This window comes from Podarcis cretensis (genome assembly GCF_951804945.1).
Source record: "Podarcis cretensis genome assembly, chromosome: 3".
Lineage (NCBI taxonomy): Eukaryota > Metazoa > Chordata > Lepidosauria > Squamata > Lacertidae > Podarcis > Podarcis cretensis.
The window spans coordinates 80,240,433-80,261,573 of NC_137172.1; the positions used below are offsets into that span (position 1 = coordinate 80,240,433).

The window sequence follows — 21,141 nt, forward strand, 5'->3', positions numbered from 1 at the left end:
AGTCAAAGAGGAGGCATACCAGCTAAAATTCTGGAAGGTACACTCTAGGAAAGATGCTTTGTGTGTACTAATCTCAGCTGTAGACTTTCTGCCTAAACTGGAATAGTGAAATCTTATGAAAGGCCAGCAGGGGTGGCTGCATAGAAGTTTTCTGTTTGCTAAATGTAAAATTGCAAGATACTTGAAATCTTAATTTCTTTCAGACATTTACTGTGGCTTGGGAAAGACTGGGGTTTTTTTTTAGCAGGTAGAAGGGCAGGAATATTCTCGATATAAAAGTCTGTGGTTTTAAAATGTAGTGATTTCCACATGTTCTTCTCCATTTTGGTTTTCCTCCCAGTGTTTCCATCAACTTCTGTTGTAACGGAAAGCTGTGGTGGGAGCAGCTGGCTATAGAAGTTTGTTTATAACTGTTGTAGTCAAGTAAATTAGTATTCTCACCTGTGGTAAGGCCTAGCAACAGAAGACTCCAACCGCTATTAATCACACAATCACTACCAAGGCCAACAAATTAACAGTAACACTCTGTAATGTGCAAAGCACATAAAACCAATTAACACACAGCAGTACAAGTAAATCATACAGGAGAACAAAAAAAATCCTCATTTACAACAAGATGGAGAACCTATGGTTGTCTAGAGACTGTTAGACTACCCAGAAAACCCAGACAGTATGGCTAGTGGTTATCTATTAAAGGAGATATAAGGAAGATGTACCCCTTTCTTGATTTACAAAATTCTCCAGGACAAGGAGGAAGAAAGATTTCCAGAATACTAATGATGAGTTTGGATGACTATCAATACTATACATGTCCACTCAGAAGTCTTACTGCAATCAATTGGGCTTAGTTCAAAATATAGGATTGCAGCCTTATGTACTGATATTCCTACTATGTACTGATATTCCTCCTACTATAATACTGCAAAGAATGCTGCTGCATGAAGGGGAAGATTTGTATCAGAAATATGGTAGATGAGAAAAGAACTTGCACCCCTTGACACTCTGCTTTGAATTGCCCCCTTCCAAACCAGCTTTTCAAAAGAATAAAAGGACCATCAGGCTCCTGGTATACAGTTTTGTATACAATGTGTAATTTCTCCCTAACTCCTTGCATTGAGTCAGACACTGCAACATTGTTTCATTGTTTGAAAAGAATAATTAATTCAATTTTTAATATGCATTAATGAGCCACACTGATCTTTTAGGACAGGTTGTTCTTGAAAACGTTGATGTGAAAGCTTTCTTAAAAGCCTTATTGTTCATTTTAAATCCCTATAACTTCATACTGTAAAAGTAAGTAGCTTGATTCTATCAAGAGTTTGAGGCATTCTTGTTTTCCATTAGCAGCTGTTCCAATTTCCGACACTTAACAATTTGCGATATGTTGCTCCCATCAAACTGAATTTCCCGGAAAAAATAATAATGAAATGCTGGGGTGGCTTAATGTGTCACCCTGTCGCTAATCCATAAAACAGACCCAGACTCAACATGGCTGGAAAGTTAATTGCATAATTAATATAAGTATGCAAAATATACTTGTCTGAAGAACTAAACATGTTATTCATGCTGAGGAAATGCTGCTTTGCTGTAGAATTAACAGTGCAATCCTATCTATGCGTGTTAGCTCAGAGGTTAGTATCGCTGTACTCATTAGGACTTACTAAGTCCTAAGTATCTATAGGATTGAAGCTTGAAAGCACAATCCTGTCAATATTTAGTCAAAAGAAATTCTAATTGAGTTCATTGAGGCTTATTTGCAGGCAAGTAGACCTAGGCCTTACAAATAGCGGGGGAGAGAAGGCAAGCAAAATGCAAGGGAGATCGTGAAACATACAGGAAATTGAATGCAGATTTCCAAAGAATAGCAAGGAGAGACAAGAAGACCTTCTTAAACAAGCAATGCAAAGAAATAGAGGAAAGCAATAGAATGAGAAGAACCAGAGATCTGTTCAAGAAAATTGGAGATATGAAAGGAACATTTCGTACAAAGATTTCCATAATAAAGGACAAAAGTGGAAAGGACCTAACAGAAGCAGAAGACATCAAGAAGAGGTGGCAAGAATACACAGAGGAATTATACCAGAAAGAAACGGATGTCTCATATACCCCAGGTAGTGTGGTTGCTGACCTTGAGCCAGACATCCTGGAGAGTGAAGTCAAATGGGCCTTAGAAAGCACTGCAAATAACAAGGCCAGTGGAAGTGATGGTATTCCAGCTGAACTATTTAAAATTTTAAAAGATGATGCTGTTAAGGTGCTACACTCAATATGCCAGCAAGTTTGGAAAACTCAGCAGTGGCCAGAAGATTGGAGAAGATCAGTCTACATCCCAATCCCAAAGAACGGCAGTGCCAAAGAATGCTCCAACTATCGCACAATTGCACTAATTTCTCACGCTAGCAAGGTTATGCTTAAAATTCTACAAGGAAGGCTCAAGCAGTATGTGGACCGAGAACTCCCAGAAGTGCAAGCTGGATTTAGAAGAGGCAGAGGAACCAGAGACCAAATTGCAAACATGCGCTGGATTATGGAGAAAGCTAGAGAGTTCCAGAAAGACATTTACTTCTGCTTCATTGACTATGCAAAAGCCTTTGACTGTGTCGACCATGGCAAACTACGGCAAGTTCTTAAAGAAATGGGAGTGCCTGATCACCTCATCTATCTCCTGAGAAATCTCTATGTGGGACAAGAAGCTACAGTTAGAACTGGATATGGAACAACTGACTGGTTCAAAATTGGGAAAGGAGTACGACAAGGCTGCATTTTGTCTCCCTGCTTATTTAACTTATATGCAGAATTCATCATGCGAAAGGCTGGGCTGGATGAATCCCTAGCCGGAATTAAGATTGCCGGAAGAAATATCAACAACCTCAGATATGCAGATGACACAACCTTGATGGCAGAAAGTGAGGAGAAATTAAAGAACCTTTTATTGAGGGTGAAAGAGGAGAGTGCAAAATATGGTCTGAAGCTCAACATCAAAAAAACAAAGATCATGGCTACTGGTCCCATCACCTCCTGGCAAATAGAAGGGGAAGAAATGGAGGCAGTGAGAGATTTTACTTTCTTGGGCTCCATGATCACTGCAGATGGTGACAGCAACCACGAAATTAAAAGACGCCTGCTTCTTGGGAGAAAAGCAATGACAGGCCTAGACAGCATCTTGAGAAGTAGAGACATCACCTTGCCAACAAAGGTCCGTATAGTTAAAGCTATGGTTTTCCCAGTAGTGATGTATGGAAGTGAGAGCTGGACCATAAAGAAGGCTGATCGCCGAAGAATTGATGCTTTTGAATTATGGTGCTGGAGGAGACTCTTGAGAGTCCCATGGACTGCAAGAAGATCAAACCTCTCCATTCTGAAGGAAATCAGCCCTGAGTGCTCACTGGAAGGACAGATTGTGAAGCTGAGGCTCCAGTACTTTGGCCACCTCATGAGAAGAGAAGACTCCCTGGAGAAGACCCTGATGTTGGGAAAGATGGAGGGCACAAGGAGAAGGGGGCGACAGAGGACGAGATGGTTGGATAGTGTTTTCGAGGTTACCAGCATGAGTCTGACCAAGCTGCGGGGGGCAGTGGAGGACAGGAGTGCCTGGCGTTCTCTGGTCCATGGGGTCACGAAGAGTCGGACACGACTAAACGACTAAACAACAACAAAGACCTAGGATTGTCGGCTCAGTCTGTCTTCATGTAAACAAACCTGCTTACTCGTGTTTCTCAAAGAAAATGTCATCAGGCTGAAATGAATATTGGTTAAGTCCCGTATTCATTCCCAGGGAAATGTTTTAGTTATTTATTTCCATTACTCTTCTCCTATTCATCTGCCAAATCATTCTTTGCAGAAGAAAAAGAGAGGTTTTTGTACAACTATACAACCAAATGAAAATTCTGAGCATATTTTGCTTGAAGGTAAGTCCGATTGAATTAATGCAATGTACTTCCAAGTAGATCTGTTAAGGATGGGGTTGCATTTTTTATTTTATTTTTTAAATGAGCTTGCACTTTATTTTTTAGCTTGTTTCCTTTTATTAGTGATGTGGGCTGCTTATTAATCAGTGTTTAACAATGTAATTACAGCTGTTTTTAGTCACACTAGATAACACAGATGAATAAATGATCCGCAAGTAGCAGTGTGTGTAAAAAGGGTAATGAATTCTTTTCAGAAGCCCATTAATTTACTAGTAATAAATAAATAGTATGATGAATTAGGAAAACTTGTATACTTCCTGAATATTGCAACAAAAGTTTCCAAGCATTTAATCATCCTGTTTTCCTTCATTTACTTCTTTTCCTGTGTCATCATGGGCTGAGACATGCCTTTATGATCTGAATTAAGCAGTCCCTCTAATGCTGTACTGCTCATGCAGGTTTGTACTGGGATTGCTGTACATGAGCTTTACCTACCACTGGTTATGGCATCACTTTGAGGCAAGCTAATGATGTGCCTTCTGTTGGAGAGACCAGCTTGAACGCAGCTCTTTCAAGCCTGACAGAATTAGCCTTGCTTTCAAAGTGATTACAGTAGTAGCTTGGTCCTTGAACTTAATCCATTCTGGAAGTTGTTCGACTCCCAAAATCATTCAAAAACCAAGGCGCAGCTTCCGATTGGCTGCAGGAGCTTCCTGCACTCAAGTGGAAGCAGCATCGGATGTTCGGTTTCCAAAAAACATTCAAATACTGGAACACCTACTTCTGGGTTTTTGGCATTTGGGAGCCAATTTGTTCGACATTTGAGTACCAAGGTACCACTGTATTTATTTATATTTATTTATTACATTTGTATACTGCTACATACCCATAGATCTCAGGGTGGTTCACAACATAAAATTACAATATAAAAACAAAACAAAATGCATAACAAAATTAAAAACAAAGACAACACAATAATCCGCCCTTCTGCAACACCTTTGAAAGGGCAATAGATGTTGATCAGCCAAAGGCCTGGTTAAAGATGTTGTGGTATCCTTTCTATGAACCCGGCTGACATCCATTATGGTAAATATTCCAAATATATGTGGACTCATAAGCTTTAAAAACCTGTATGGGGAGACTATTTTAGTCTGTCACAAGTAGGCAAAATTTGGAGGAATGGTCAACTTTGACTTGGTGGTTTCTTTGTTTTTAAAGAAAGACTAAGCCTGCAACTTGTGGTATAGTGGGTGGAGTATTGGACTAGGACCTGGGAGACCAAAGTTAAAATCCCCACTCAGTCATGAAGCTTACTGGGTGACCTTGGACCAGTCACTGCCTCTCAACTTCACAGGGGTGTTGTGAAGAGAAGATCAATGCAGGCCACCTTTAGCACCTTAGAGGAAAAGTGAGATATAAGGGCAACAAACAAAGAAACAAACAAAGAAACAAACAAATATTAACCACTTTGATCAAAGATCCCAAACACAGCTCACAAAATATGGCCAACAACCATTCAATATAAAAATGGAGAGAAGAGACAAAACCAGCGAGAAAACCAACATGGGTGGTGGCGGTTTGGAATTATGAAGCTTTTAAAAGGCCTCCAAGAATAAAGTGGTTTTCACTTGGTGGGAAAAGGGAGCAATTGTATAGGCAACACAACCAAGAGGAGCATTTGCCACCTCCATCTCTGACAGCTGAGACATTTGGACAAAGACATTGATAAATTATATTCTCTTTTTCCTCCTAATACCAGGTGGATAGAAAGCATTCAAAACAATTTAGTGTACAACAAGGCAGTGTACAACATCCTTCACATCTCCAGGCAGGGCTAGCAAAGACTCCAGTTTGAAACCCTGGAGAGCCATTTCCAGTCAGTGGTTTGACTTGTTAGAAGGCAGCTCCTATATACATGTGTGAATGTACACACACACTACAGTACATCACTTTGGGATTTGGGATTTTCCCACACTGCTTGGTTATACTGTCTTAAACAATCTGGAGTGCTGTTGCTGTTTCAAACAACAGGTAGCCATCTTGGGTAGTTGAAAACTTTATCTCATTCATACAAATGCAAAGGGAATATCTCACAAGTGAAGTGAAGTGAAGTGAAGTGAAGTGAAGTGAAGACCAAAGGCCCTGATCTTTGACTCCAGACTCTTGTGCCGGTAGCAGAGCAAATGGTTCCAAATTAATGGTGGGTAGGGGAACTGTGGAAAGTTTTCTGGAACTGTTACTCAAATGGGATTTTAAGGGTACCGTATTTTTCGCCCTATAGGACGCACTTTTCCCCCTCCAAAAATGAAGGGGAAATGTGTTTGCATCCTATGGGGCGAATGTAGGCTTTCGCTGAAGCCTGGAGAGTGAGGGGGGTCGGTGCGCACAAACCCTTGCAATGCAGGAATCTCAGTATGTAGTCCCCCACCCAAGTTGAAACCATACTGAACCCTGCTTAGCTTTTCAAATGTGCTTGCTGCTTTATTGCTGCATCATCTTCAATCATAGATCAAACTTCCTTTCCACTTGTGACTATGTATCAATCTATTTATAAAAACAGATCTATAGATTGCTTTTGCTGGGGGGAAAAATCCCCAGAGCAATTTGCACAATACTTTACACAAACTAAAATCATTTTTAAAACCACATTTCAAAAGAGCACAAAACCTATAATAAACTGGCATATCTTGACCATAATGAAACCACACAGCACCAATTGTATGTAAGAATAGCTTCTGAAAGTCTTTAAGACCCATTTAAAGGGACAGTGACTGTATAACTTTACACAGAATTGAATTCTATAGAAAAACAGTTCTTAAGCACTATTTTACAAACATACAAAGATATCCAGAAAGATAATTTCCTAAATGAAAGTGCCAGGACTTCTCCCAAAGTTTGATTAGGCGCCAACGAGATAGTGGTAAAGGGAAGGAGATCAGTCGTAGAGCACTTGCCATCAAAGAATAAGGTCCCAGGTTCAATCCCTCATATCTCCAGGTAGGGCTGGAGATATTTCCTGCCTGAAACCCTGGAAAACAACTGCCAGTCAGTGTAGACAATATTGAGCTAGATGGACAGAGCAAGACAGCTTCCTATGTTCCTAACATAAGCTTTTGCCCAAAATGGCTCCTGCGCACCCTACTTGTGCAGAATTCACCAGTCTTTGCCTTCTCCAGGCCTTATGAGGTGGTCAGTGCTGGGCTACATCCTGCTTCCCATTCACTGTGTGTGGGTAGTCATAAACATCGTAAAATATTGTCAAATACCTTTCATATACATCTGTCTGCCGGTTGTCACACATTATCATTCCAATACGAAGTATCACAGTGGTACCTCGGGTTAAGAACTTAATTCGTTCTGGAGGTCCATTCTTAACCTGAAACTGTTCTTAACCTGAGGTACCACTTTAGCTAATGGGGCCTCCCGCTGCCACCGCGCCACCGTCATGTGATTTCTGTTCTCATCCTGAAGCAAAGTTCTTAACCTGAGGTACTATTTCTGGGTTAGCGGAGTCTAATCTGAAGCGTCTGTAACCTGAAGTGTCTGTAACCTGAGGTACCACTGTAGTCTGTATGTGTCGCACAATCATGGCATATTTAGCACATATTGGTATACCTGTACAAATGTGAAATATCACATGAAAAGGGTGGGAGATATTGGAAAGCAAGGGAAGGCAGCATTTGAAAGTTACAGACAGTGCACAAAAATACTACTATGCTGGAGAAGCAAACGCATGAGTGTGACATCGCATTTCTGTTACTGTCCCCTCCCATCATGATCTCAACAAATTGCCACAACGTTGCTACCACTTCCCTTCACCTTGATGCATGACTTGCTTTATGAACGACCCCACCCCACCCCTGTGTAGCTTGCTTATATATTCGCAATTTGTAGCAATACTGTAAATTGTAGCCATACTGGGCTTGCTTGGGAAGCGAAACTGACAGCTTAGTAAAGGTGTACTGAATGCTTAAAACCTACGAAAAGTTAGAATCCGAGAGACAAAAATGTGCTTATATCTGATTCTGAATTGCTACCAAAAATTTTTTTAAAGATGCTGCATCTGGTTATGAAAAGGAACTATATCTGATTGTTTTTACAAAAAAAATTAAAATAAAATAAAATTGGGAGAAAATTGCCAGTCCCAAAAGGAAGCTTGCTATCTTTCATTAGGCTTGCTAAATGCTCTACAATGACCTCCTTGTTTCCTTAATGTATGACAAGTTTATGTTTTTCTCTGACAAATGTCGGATGGTATGTAGGTGGAAGTGTGAAAGGGATATCATAATTCAAATGTATATGCACACACACAATTAACTGCTTGAGGATATATGGAAGTAATCTTATATGTGTAATTGTAATCTACGTATCTAAGCATTACACATATTTAGAGGAAGGAACATGAATTGGTTTTGTGGAGGAGAACAGAGCTCACTGTGTGTGGCTTCTGTGGGAGTGATTTGAAGAAAGGGAGTGAAGGAGTTGTGTAATGGGATGATTTGCTTGGGGGAGCTCATTCACAAATCATTACTAAGAAAAGAAGAAGTGAAAAAGGATTTGCTTTAGCATGTGGCAGGAAAGGAATTACATGAGCAGGGATTGTACAATGTAAATGATGAGAAGCAAATGGAGGGGAATGAGTCATCTATAAGGAAACAAAAGTACCCAGCATATGAAAATATTCTGCACACCTTTTGTCATTTGGTCCATACATTTTAGTAGACTACGTTGGTGCAAAAAGCAAAAGGTGAAATAATCACCCCAAAGGAATATAGAGATTTTATAAACGTACACATACATTTGAATTAAATAGAATAAGGCAATATACTACAGTGTATGAGGAAGGAATTTTGACTTTCTGTTGTTAAAACAAGCAACCTTTTTTTGACAAAAGAATTTCTAGCCTGTTTGCCTACATCTGCATTCTGTGTGGAAGTTTTCAGACCTGCTTTTGCCGCTCCTTCCGTCAGTAACATTTGTTTGATTTTTACATATTGCCATGTAATTGAGAGCTGGGTGACTTAGGGGTTTCTTCCAACATGGTGATTCTATGACTGTTACACTGGAGTCTGCTAAAGTGACTGGACCAACAAGGCTGCCAGGAATTAACTTAATGGTCTTTGCAACTGTCTATTTTGTTATGGAATTTAAAGGTTGAAAGCTCTCAACAGCCTTAGGGATAGTCCATGAAATATCTGGAAGGGTGATGATTCTTGCTCTCTCTGCCACCCCAAGCTGGTGTTAATGTAAACAAGAAGACATTTGTGGAGAGAGTGAAGTTTGGACTTTATAAGAATCTTTAAGGTGATGTCTGTCTTCCTGAAGACCTGATGTGGGAGCAGTGGACTGTTCCTGTCAGTGTGTTTCAGCTGGTCCTCCCCCTAGGCTAAACTTGTGTATTTGTAAATAAACTCAAGTACGCCTCCAATGACCTCACAGCAAAGGAAACCAAATTGCTGTCCGTGTTCAGGGGACAGGAGTACATAAAGCAATATTTCGTTTTGTTAGTGAGTACGCATATAAATATACATAAAACCAGAAGCAAGCATGGAGCTCTCTTCCTATTGTGTAAGTCTGACCTCTCAACACCTTTGCTATTCCAATGACACAACAGACAAGATTCTTGCCAGTTTGGACTCCTCTATTTTTCTGTCTTTAAGTATTGTTTCTTCAAATACACATTTAATCAGTATTATGGCATCCATTTGTTTAGATTTTCTTTTTTTATTCCAAACATTTGGCTGAAAATCTCATAGTGATGCCAGAGGTTCCCATTCTGTCCATAATATGCATAAGATTGGTAGAAATTGTTTCCCCACAACTCAGCCCTTGGTTTAAAGAAATGTACATATGACAGTACTGTGATCAGTGTGTGTCAAACCACTATTAGTAGTCTGATATGTCTAGAGACTTTCCTTTGGTGGTTTAAGACATTCAAGCAATATAGCCAGGATGGTAATTCTTGTAAATTCCATGTACTTTGGAACTGGAACCATAAAGAAACTGAGGAATTATAATCGCTTCTGGGAGACTTCAGGGAACCATTTTTGCTAGTCACAAATGATAGCAGTCAATGGCATTGATTCACTCATCTGTGACAAGCATGTTCGACTAACAGGTTAGGATAAATATCCAAATACTCACTAGAGTAATTTAGGAAGCAATCAATCTCCTGAAAGGCAGATTTTTCTGAGACTTGCTCAGTCAGAAGAGCGGACTTGAACTTCATGTCTATGTGTGTGTGTTTACTCAGAAGTTAGCCCTTTTGTGTTCATTAGAAAGCTTATCCCAAGTACGTTTTGGGCTTTCAAAATACAGCAATGAAATACACGAGCACTCAAGGCTCAGTCTAAGCCTTATTTGTGTAGGTGGAAATGCCTGGTACTTCTTCCCAATCCATGGTCAAATCTTATTCTTCAGCACACTTTGAGAAACCGTCCTGATCTAAGTAAGACCCAATTCATCCATCATTATGTGTGATCCTTGTGACCCCACACAATTCTGTCTTTCAAATGTCCAGACAGCCACAGGGAAGTGGCAGCCATGCTGTTCTATTAAAACATGAATTGGGCCACAGTCTGGAGGGATTGTACTGTATTTGGCAGGCTCTCTTGGAAAGGATTGTATCAGGGAAGGTGCCATCAGCGAGAGTGCTCTTGTTCAGTAGTTGTCAATCTAGCTTCTGTAAATGATGCCACTGCCAGATTCTACATGTGACTTGCTTCCACACTAGCATAAGCCTTTCTAGTTTCGGAGTTCAGTTCTGAAGCAAACAGATAGCTAAACAAGCAATTTGCATGCTTAAACACAATGTTTCATGAATTTCCCCATAGGAATTCAAGCATGAGAATCAGGAAAGATTGCACGAGTGGGAAATGTAACACATGAATCAGTCACTGTTAACAAGGTGGACCTGGATTCAGGCCATTTTGAACTGTGCAGAAACTTGCCTAGGGAGTGCAAATGTTCACTTACTAAAAATACCAGTTTCAGAAAGCAGCCTTCTGATTTTATTGTTGCGGTTAAACTTTTAATTTGATGGTTTTTGAGCTGTAACCTACTGAGTTGTATGGAACCTCCAGTGGCTTTTTGGCATGGAATTTTATGGGGAAATTGATGGTTATAGTTTATTCCCCATAGGTGTTTGAGTTTACTTGTAAGTAACATTTTCTTTCTTTTTTTCCTATCTATTCTTCTTCACAGAAGGTAAATAGCACCTACCCAGCAGGATGAGTCAGGGTAGATTCTATAACGTACCACTGCAGAACAAACAAAAAGTGTTAAGAAATATTACCAAAAGGTACTGGAAAAGAAAACAGCACGGTCAGTCAAAATCAAAGAAGATTTCAACTTAGGTGTGTATCCCAGTAGGGAATGTAGATATACCAAAACCAGAATTAATTAGATGCTATTTTATACTTTTGATTTGTTTTATAAGTTTGAAAACAAAAAGAGAAATAGGAAAAAATATCTTTAAGATTTAGGGCTCTTTGGTTTTATAGAAGCTGAATGTAAATGATTAAATGTACCTCATTCTTCCCCCAAAAAAATCCCAGGGCAGCAACCACATCAGCCTTAAAGCAATGCAATGAAAAATCACAATGCATCTAAAAATAATGACAAAACACATTGATGTTTTGGCTACACATTGTATATATCATAACCCCAGTATTACCAATTTTCACTGGTGTTTACCTTCATATCAAAACATATTTTGTATGATGCTACTCAAAGAAAGGTGCACACCAATCCTTTGCATGTTTACTGTGAAGTAGGCCCCACTATCTTTGGTGTAATTAACTCCAACATAATATAAAATATATAGGGTGTTACAGCTTTAGGCATGTTAATGTTACTTGTGCAACATTTTGTTGTACCTATAACAACACCTAGAATGTTTATCCCTACCAGAGGAGCAGTGAACAGGGTGGAAGTCTTTGATGCTGAAGACCTGCTGAACTGAAGCCAATGCAGACTTGGTCAGTAACCTAAGTAGCAGATAACTAGGAACAAGGGATACGTATTAAATAAATCTTTGGAAAAAGTGCTTACCTCTGTCAGGCTCTTAAAATTAAAGCAATTTCCATGATATGTACAGAAATTCTATACAGCACTGGGATTGCTGTGGTACATCGTTGGTGCAGCTCCAGTAACAGCAAGTTTTTATTCTGTCCCCTTCTTTCATTTTATATATTTTGGGTGAGTGACATTGCTAAGGACAGCAACCCACTACTAATCATGAGTGAAGTGCACAGCTAATTAAAATCAATGGGGCTGTGGCTTGCTGTATGGTTGGCAAATTGACGATTGGAATGGAGCTTTATTAGAATAATGCACAGCATCATAGGGAATGAATCTAGTGAAGTTTCATTGCTGTTATAGGAAGTTATACTTGATCAAACAGTGTTTCTCAAACTGTCCTGAACTCAGGCTCCTTCTAAGTTTATCTGATGCACCAAGGAAACCAGTCTCTGCTGCTTAGTAGAAAGTATATCTAGCTCTACCTGCTGTAAGATCCTTTCTAGGGGATATATCAATATATTGTCCAAAACCAGTTTGAAGTTCATATCGTGATACTGGTTTAATAATTTTTGACCTGGCAATATCTCATGAATCATGATGTGTGTGTATGCTATGCAACAATGACAACATGAGGAAAACCGTGAAGTCAGCCAAGGCCTCTACATAGCTTCATCCTTATTTCAGACACTGATATATTGGTATATCATGATGTTTAGCTGGCGATACATCACAATGTTGAAAACCAGATACTATGGTACCTTGGGTTACAGACTCTTCAGGTTACAGATGCTTCAGGTTACAGACTCCACTAACCCAGAAATAGTACCTAAGGTCAAGAACTTTGCTTCAGGATGAGAACAGAAATTGTGCGGTGGCAGCAGCAGAAGGCCCCATTAGCTAAAGTGGTACCTCAGGTTAAGAACAGTTTCAGGTTAAGAACGGACCTCCAGAATGAATTAAGTTCTTAACCCGAGGTACCACTGTATTGCCCAGTCCTACTGTTTGCCTTTACATTGTTCAATTCTTATTTCAGACATCTTGATATACTGTATCAATGCCTTGCCGTGGCGAAGGGGCTTGAAGAACTCAGAGAAGCTATGAACTATGCCGAGCAGGGCACCCAAGATGAACAGGTCATAGTGGAGAGTTTTGACTAAACGTGATCCACCTGGAGGAGGAACTGGCAAGCCACTCCAGTATCCCTGCCAAGAAAACTCCATGGACAAAGACAACAGGCATATAAAAGTTGTGACGCTGGAAGATGAGCCCCTCAGGTCGGAAGGCGTCCAACATGCTACTGGGGAAGAGCGGAGGGCAAGTACAAGTAGATCCAGAGCTGATGAAGCGGCTGGGCCAAAGCCGAAAGGACGCTCAGTTGCGGATATGCCTGGAAGCGAAAGAAAAGTCCAATGCTGTAAAGAAAAATATTGCATAGGAACCTGGAATGTAAGAACCATGAACATGGGTAAGTTGGAGGTGGTCAAAAATGAGATGGCAAGAATAAATATTGACATCCTGGGCATCAGTGAACTAAAATGGACGGGAATGGGTGAATTCAGTTCGGATGACCATCATATCTACTACTGTGGACAAGAAACCCGTAAAAGAATTGGAGTGGCCCTCATAGTCAACAAAAGAGTGGCAAAAGCTGTACTGGGATGCAATCTCAAAAATGATAGAATGATCTCGGTACGAATCCAAGGCAGACCTTTTAACATCACAGTAATCCAAGTTTATGCACCAACTACTGGTGCTGAAGAAACTGAAATTGACCAATTCTATGAAGACTTACAACACCTTATAGAAGTGACACCAAAGAAGGATGTTCTTCTCATTATAGGGGATTGGAATGCTAAAGTAGGGAGTCAAGAGATAAAAGGAACAACTGGCAAGTTTGGCCTTGGAGATCAAAACGAAGCAGGGCAAAGGCTAATAGAGTTCTGTCAAGAGAACAAGCTGGTCATCACAAACACGCTTTTCCAACAACACAAGAGACGACTCTACACATGGACATCACCAGATGGGCAGCATCGAAATCAGATTGATTATATTCTCTGCAGCCAAAGATGGAGAAGCTCTATACAGTCAGCAAAAACAAGACCTGGAGCTGACTGTGGCTCAGATCATCAGCTTCTTATAGCAAAATTCAAGCTTAAACTGAAGAAAGTAGGAAAAACCACTGGGCCGGTAAGATACAATCTAAGTCAAATCCCTTATGAATACACAGTGGAAGTGAGGAACAGGTTTAAGGATTTAGATTTGGTGGACAGAGTGCCTGAAGAACTATGGATGGAGGCTCGTAACATTATACAGGAGGCAGCAACGAAAACCATCCCAATGAAAAGGAAATGCAAGAAAGCAAAGTGGCTGTCCAATGAGGCCTTACAAATAGCGGGGGAGAGAAGGCAAGCAAAATGCAAGGGAGATCGTGAAACATACAGGAAATTGAATGCAGATTTCCAAAGAATAGCAAGGAGAGACAAGAAGACCTTCTTAAACAAGCAATGCAAAGAAATAGAGGAAAGCAATAGAATGGGAAGAACCAGAGATCTGTTCAAGAAAATTGGAGATATGAAAGGAACATTTCGTACAAAGATTTCCATAATAAAGGACAAAAGTGGAAAGGACCTAACAGAAGCAGAAGACATCAAGAAGAGGTGGCAAGAATACACAGAGGAATTATACCAGAAAGAAACGGATGTCTCATATACCCCAGGTAGTGTGGTTGCTGACCTTGAGCCAGACATCCTGGAGAGTGAAGTCAAATGGGCCTTAGAAAGCACTGCAAATAACAAGGCCAGTGGAAGTGATGGTATTCCAGCTGAACTATTTAAAATTTTAAAAGATGATGCTGTTAAGGTGCTACACTCAATATGCCAGCAAGTTTGGAAAACTCAGCAGTGGCCAGAAGATTGGAGAAGATCAGTCTACATCCCAATCCCAAAGAAGGGCAGTGCCAAAGAATGCTCCAACTATCGCACAATTGCACTAATTTCTCACGCTAGCAAGGTTATGCTTAAAATTCTACAAGGAAGGCTCAAGCAGTATGTGGACCGAGAACTCCCAGAAGTGCAAGCTGGATTTAGAAGAGGCAGAGGAACCAGAGACCAAATTGCAAACATGCGCTGGATTATGGAGAAAGCTAGAGAGTTCCAGAAAGACATTTACTTCTGCTTCATTGACTATGCAAAAGCCTTTGACTGTGTCGACCATGGCAAACTATGGCAAGTTCTTAAAGAAATGGGAGTGCCTGATCACCTCATCTGTCTCCTGAGAAATCTCTATGTGGGACAAGAAGCTACAGTTAGAACTGGATATGGAACAACTGACTGGTTCAAAATTGGGAAAGGAGTACGACAAGGCTGCATTTTGTCTCCCTGCTTATTTAACTTATATGCAGAATTCATCATGCGAAAGGCTGGGCTGGATGAATCCCTAGCCGGAATTAAGATTGCCGGAAGAAATATCAACAACCTCAGATATGCAGATGACACAACCTTGATGGCAGAAAGTGAGGAGGAATTAAAGAACCTTTTATTGAGGGTGAAAGAGGAGAGTGCAAAATATGGTCTGAAGCTCAACATCAAAAAAACGAAGATCATGGCTACTGGTCCCATCACCTCCTGGCAAACAGAAGGGGAAGAAATGGAGGCAGTGAGAGATTTTACTTTCTTGGGCTCCATGATCACTGCAGATGGTGACAGCAGCCATGAAATTAAAAGACGCCTGCTTCTTGGGAGAAGGGCAATGACAGGCCTAAACAGCATCTTGAGAAGTAGAGACATCACCTTGCCAACAAAGGTCTGTATAGTTAAAGCTATGGTTTTCCCAGTAGTGATGTATGGAAGTGAGAGCTGGACCATAAAGAAGGCTGATCGCCGAAGAATTGATGCTTTTGAATTATGGTGCTGGAGGAGACTCTTGAGAGTCCCATGGACTGCAAGAAGATCAAACCTCTCCATTCTGAAGGAAATCAGCCCTGAGTGCTCACTGGAAGGACAGATTGTGAAGCTGAGGCTCCAGTACTTTGGCCACCTCATGAGAAGAGAAGACTCCCTGGAGAAGACCCTGATGTTGGGAAAGATGGAGGGCACAAAGAGAAGGGGGCGACAGAGGACGAGATGGTTGGATAGTGTTTTCGAGGTTACCAGCATGAGTCTGACCAAGCTGCGGGGGGCAGTGGAGGACAGGAGTGCCTGGCGTTCTCTGGTCCATGGGGTCACGAAGAGTCGGACACGACTAAACGACTAAACAACAACAAACATCACGATGTTGAAAACCACATATTGCCCAGTCCTAAGATTCCTTCCCCTCTTTAGGACTAGGTGCTTCTCTCGCCAATGTTAGAGTCACTGCTACAATAATACCAAACATACTATGAAAAGGATGTAGAATAACAAAATGGTGCCTTAAATTGTGAAAAATTACTTGCCCCAGGACTCCTTTCAGCCCAAGGGCCTCGTTGTCTCGTGAGAATATATCTGGGGCCACATGCTGGTGGTGGATGGAACCAGAGGTAAAGTGGGTGGAGCAACAAGTGTGACTCTTTACCTTTGTACCATAGGCTACATTCCAATCGTGCAAAAGTCAGATGATTCTAAACACATAAGTCCTCTGTACCAGGGCAAGCCAAAAGCATTGTCACAGTTCAAGAACACACGCCAATCAAAACCACTCAAGGAAGGCATAGAACAGGCCAGTAAGTGATGTAACCTGGAGGAAGGGGAAGGTCCAAAGTCCAGACAGATAAGTCTGGAGAGTTGTATTGGACCTGAGGTTCCCCACCCAATTTACACTTAAACCCTAACCATGCTCACTCAGAAGTAAAAAATATTGATTACAATGGGAATTACTTCCTGATAAGAATGCTTAGTTAGGGCAGGGATTAGGACAGTTCAGTGTTGTTTTTTCTCCTCCACAAATACATATGCACACACAGAGGAGATAAAGAGCAATATAAAGCAGTAATTCTACTCGTGCCTGTGATTCTGCTTGTGCTATCCTATTTCAACATATGTAGTCTCCAATTTAATGGGAGAAAGTATTTATAGTATTCTTAATGTGTCTTAAGTTATCCAGAAGCTATAAGGCAGGTACAACACTTTGAACTTTCTATTTGTATTAATTTAAACATAACTGCAGTAATTGAAAAGTTTGTAAATGGAGATTTTGTTTGAAATCTGTAAACAGTTATATAAGTAAGCACATTTAAGTCCCATTGAATTCAGTGGGAGAGTTAAGCATGTGGACTTAAAAGTGACTGGATTGTATTTTATATTGTTATATCCTATACACACTAAAAGGCATATTTCTAGTATGCCTGTGTATAATAGTAAAAATGCAGCCTATGGTTGTATCCCACTAAATTAGACTGTTACTGATGCCCATTAATTTCAATGGGTCTACTCTGAGTATGGCTAACATTGTCTATATACCAATAATTGTTTACTTCTCCAGCCTCAATGTGAAGGTATATTACAGTTAGAGAAAACTGCAATTCTAGTTTACACAAGTTGACTACATTTGTTTCAAAGATATAAACATGTATGCCATTTAGTATCTTTTAAAAGGGCACAGACTGAAGGTTGGGTTTTATAGCAAAATGCAACAATAAATCCTTTTAAATGTAGAAACATATTTCTTCTAAAAATCATTACGAGTAATTCATTACTAAGTTTCACATTTCAGTTACATATAATCGTCTCTGGTTTCAAACTTTTTTCCAAAGTAGAAAACAACTATTCTTTAACTTTTTGCAATTCTTGACAAAAATAATAATTAATTTTGTTATGTATTCCATTCCTACAAAGGGCACTGCTAAGATCCCCAATACAATCAGATTTTGCAGAGTAAGCATGCTTTTCATCACTGGGGTGAACTTTTAAAAACTGACAACTTTATTTTCCTTTGTAAACAACAAAATTACTTTTATCCGATTAGTTCTTGTTTCTGGTTGTGTGTTAGGGGGTGGGGAGCCAAACAGCAAGTAGATTTATGTTGTTTGACTGGTTTCTTCATAACTGCTGTGGAAAGGCGTAAAGGGGCAACATAATAAAACTGAAAAGGTTGCCAATGTTAATAATTTTACTTTTTAAAGAATTGCAAAGTATACAAAGGTTTTGAATTACATACAATCAAAAGAGGTTGTTTTATATTTGCAATGGCTGCTTCAGAAACAAAACCAAATGTATTATTGCAGATGTTTTAGCCAGCAGATCAAACGGATGTGGTATCGTGTTACATAGTTTTTTCTTATCACTTTTTTTAAAAAGAAAAAAACCGCACCAGAATATTTCATTTGTATGTTCTTGTTCTTTTATTCTGTATGCCAAAAAGGACACTGCAATCTGCAAAGGCTAAAATTAGAAAAACTGGTGATTCTTTTTTTAAACTATATGCACATAGTACTGTACACATATACTTCCACTAGTTTCAAAGCTGTGAGTTTGACCCAGATCCACATAAAAGTCTTAAATTGAGCCAAATCCACATATCAAACAATATAAATAATCTTTTTTTCCCTTTTCTTTTTTTTTGAGAAGCTGAAATTGAAGGGAGTGGAGAGTTCTTCTTGGGAAAGTTCAGGAAAGTGGGGAGATAGGGAGAGTTAGGGTATGCTACAAGAGTTTGCTTATGTAATTTGTTTTCTAGATAATTCAAGGAACTTTATTTAAAGCCGTTTCAGATGCTTTAACTTGGGAACAAAATCCTCTCAAATCTCGCTCTATCAGCTTAAAAAAATTGAACACCAGATTGTGTCTATTATTTGCTGTAGAAAGTCCTTCCATGTTTGCTGCTACAGCAGCAAACAACACACATTGCATTATAGTGTGCATGCTTTTTAGAAAACATGCTTAACACTGCCACTTTTACTTTGAAGGAAAAGCAGCCCATCGGCAGGTGCTGCTGGCAAGGAGTGAAGATTAAGCAGCAACAGCAACCTGGCTTCCCTCCTCCTGACCTGCAACAGAAGCTGGAAAGGAGGAAGAGAGATTCCCTACTGTCAGGAACACCCACTCCTACCGACAAGGCATCTCCTCCTCTGAAGTCTGCTGGGGAAGCATTCAAGGTAGAGAAACTGGAGGCTGCTCTTACCTCTGCTCTCTTTGGAGAACCTGTCAGCACAAACCTGGCCCATGGTGCTGCCTAGAGAGAAAATGTAAGCAGCCACCTCTGCCAGTTCACACACCCTCTCCAAGTCCTCCTCTGGGCAGCACAGTGGTGGAGAGTGAACCTTATCTTTCCTTCTGTGCTTCAGTGAGACAGGAGGTCGTGGCTATTTCTGGCAGAAGCAGCTCCTGTCTCCACAACTGCTCATTTACTGTTTCTCAGTAGCAAGGATTGGACAAATGCTGGCTGCTGCTGCCCGTGATTATTCAGCCGCCCTCTTGCTCTGAACCTGCCCATTCACCCTTGCAAGTTTGGACTGGCTGCTGCTACTGCAGCAGCAGGAAGGATTGGGACCGCCAGAGCCACTCAGAGAGGAACAAGGGAGCACAAGGGCACAGCCACCATCTCTGCCTGCTCCCTCAACTTTTGTGTGGCCATTAAGGCCACGCAGAGGGAGGCAGCCAAGAAAATAAGATGGCCCTTTATAAGAGTAGTCAATTCATCCTCCCATTCGCAGGGAAGGTTGGGCCTTTTGGGACCCAATCACTGCACCACCAAGAGTGCAGGTGAGCCAGGCAGAGGTTCAGCTGGCTGCTCTTTCCACGCCCAACCCTGCCTGGGGCACCTCCTGGAGGGGAAGGGAGCGGGGCTGGCAGAGGTGACTGGTTGCATTTTGTTTCTAGGCACCTCCATGGGCCCACTTCTCCCTGCCACAGTGCCCAGAGGGGATGAGGAAGAACGAGGAGCTCGGGATGTCACCGCACCCCAGCCAAAGCGGCGGAGTTCAGAAGAGGAGGCGCTCCGCTTTCTGCCTGGTCTCCTTTCCAACTCTGCTGCAAGCGCAAAGCAAGGGGAAGGGAAGATGGGGAGGCTGCTCCTTGCAGTTTGATCTCCTCCCTTGTAACAGCTGCTCATCAGCTGCTATTCCTTTTTTTTTAAAAAAAAAGTGCCAGCGCCAGCCTCGCACTTTTAAAGTCCGCTTAACTTAAATGTGCAGCTTGACCCTCAGACAGACCCACGCCCGCCTCCCGCCAGCGAGCGCTAAGAATACGAGCACCAGAAGGGGAATCCGGGACTAGCTGCAACCTGACACCTTCCGCCGCTGACTGGCTGAGACGCCTCGCTCCGCCTCCGCCGTCCGAGCGACTCATTGCCCAGCCGTGCCTCCAGAACCCGGAATCCGGCTTTCTCGTAGGCTGGGCTCTCCTGCCAGTCATTCTGAAGGACGGGCTCTTCTCCCCGGCTTTGGCCCGGCCCCCTTTCCTCCTCCTCCTCCTCCTCCCACCCCCCCGCGCCTATTGATATTATTGGAGTGTGGTGCGAGCGGCCGGTCTGCAGTCGGAGACTCGCAGGCAGCAAATACGGAGAGAAAAAGCGAGTAGGGCAAGGGGAAGAAGGCAGCCGGGGAGAGAGCGAGCTCTGGGCAAGAGCGCTGCGAAATAAAACACGTTACAGAACAAGCTCTTTAATCCCCACCGAGTGGCAGCAGCGGGAGCAACAGCAACCAGCGCACAGTCTCTCTCTCTCGAATTAGATATATTAGAATTAGATATATTTTAAACACCTCATGCACCATGGTTTTTCAAAGTAGGCTCCCTTCATGGATTATTTTGTGTTGCGTCTGGCTGCTTCGCTTTGCACACACGGGGGAGGCACAGGCTGCGAAAGAAGGTAAGGCGATGCCGAAAACAAAAGTTTATCTCGTTGCAAGGGCTTCCTGGAGCGTTTATTCTTGCTCCCCGAGATTGCAACTGCATGCAGCCCCTTCTCCCCTCTCCCTCTCGAGCCCAGCAGAGATGAAAGGGGCAGCGCTGGGCACCCGCAGCCCCGTGCCGAGTCCTAGGCAAGGGAGCGAGCACCTCATTCATAGATGATAATGGATCCCCATTGCACCCCGATTGTGTCTGCGTTGTCTGTAAAGAACGGCGCGTTTCCTATCAGGATTTAGGTCTGTAAGGTGTGCACGTGATGCAAAGCCCTGGGATGGTTTCAGGTCTGTGCAGGGCTGGCGAGGGGGTGGGCGCGCATAGCGGTAGGGCCGCTGGGGAGTTTCTTCTATCGCGATTAGGTGGCAACTTAAAACGTGGCTGATAGCGGAAGC

The 21,141-nt window shown here is 41.7% G+C and overlaps 1 protein-coding gene across 3 annotated transcripts in view; it reads left to right on the forward strand.

The window, feature by feature from the left end:
* The first annotated feature begins 20,339 nt into the window (after positions 1 to 20,339).
* Positions 20,340 to 21,141, forward strand: part of EPHA7 (EPH receptor A7) — a 165,764-nt gene continuing 164,962 nt past the window's right edge. The window contains exon 1 of one of the 3 annotated variants that reach the window (XM_079971067.1): positions 20,340 to 20,711. In XM_079971067.1, the coding sequence (XP_079827193.1) occupies positions 20,615 to 20,711 (97 nt within the window). In that variant the 5' untranslated portion in view covers positions 20,340 to 20,614. Of the gene's footprint in view, positions 20,712 to 20,968; positions 20,989 to 21,141 lie in introns of those variants that run through there. The other 2 variants (XM_079971066.1, XM_079971069.1) reach the window with 2 other exon arrangements.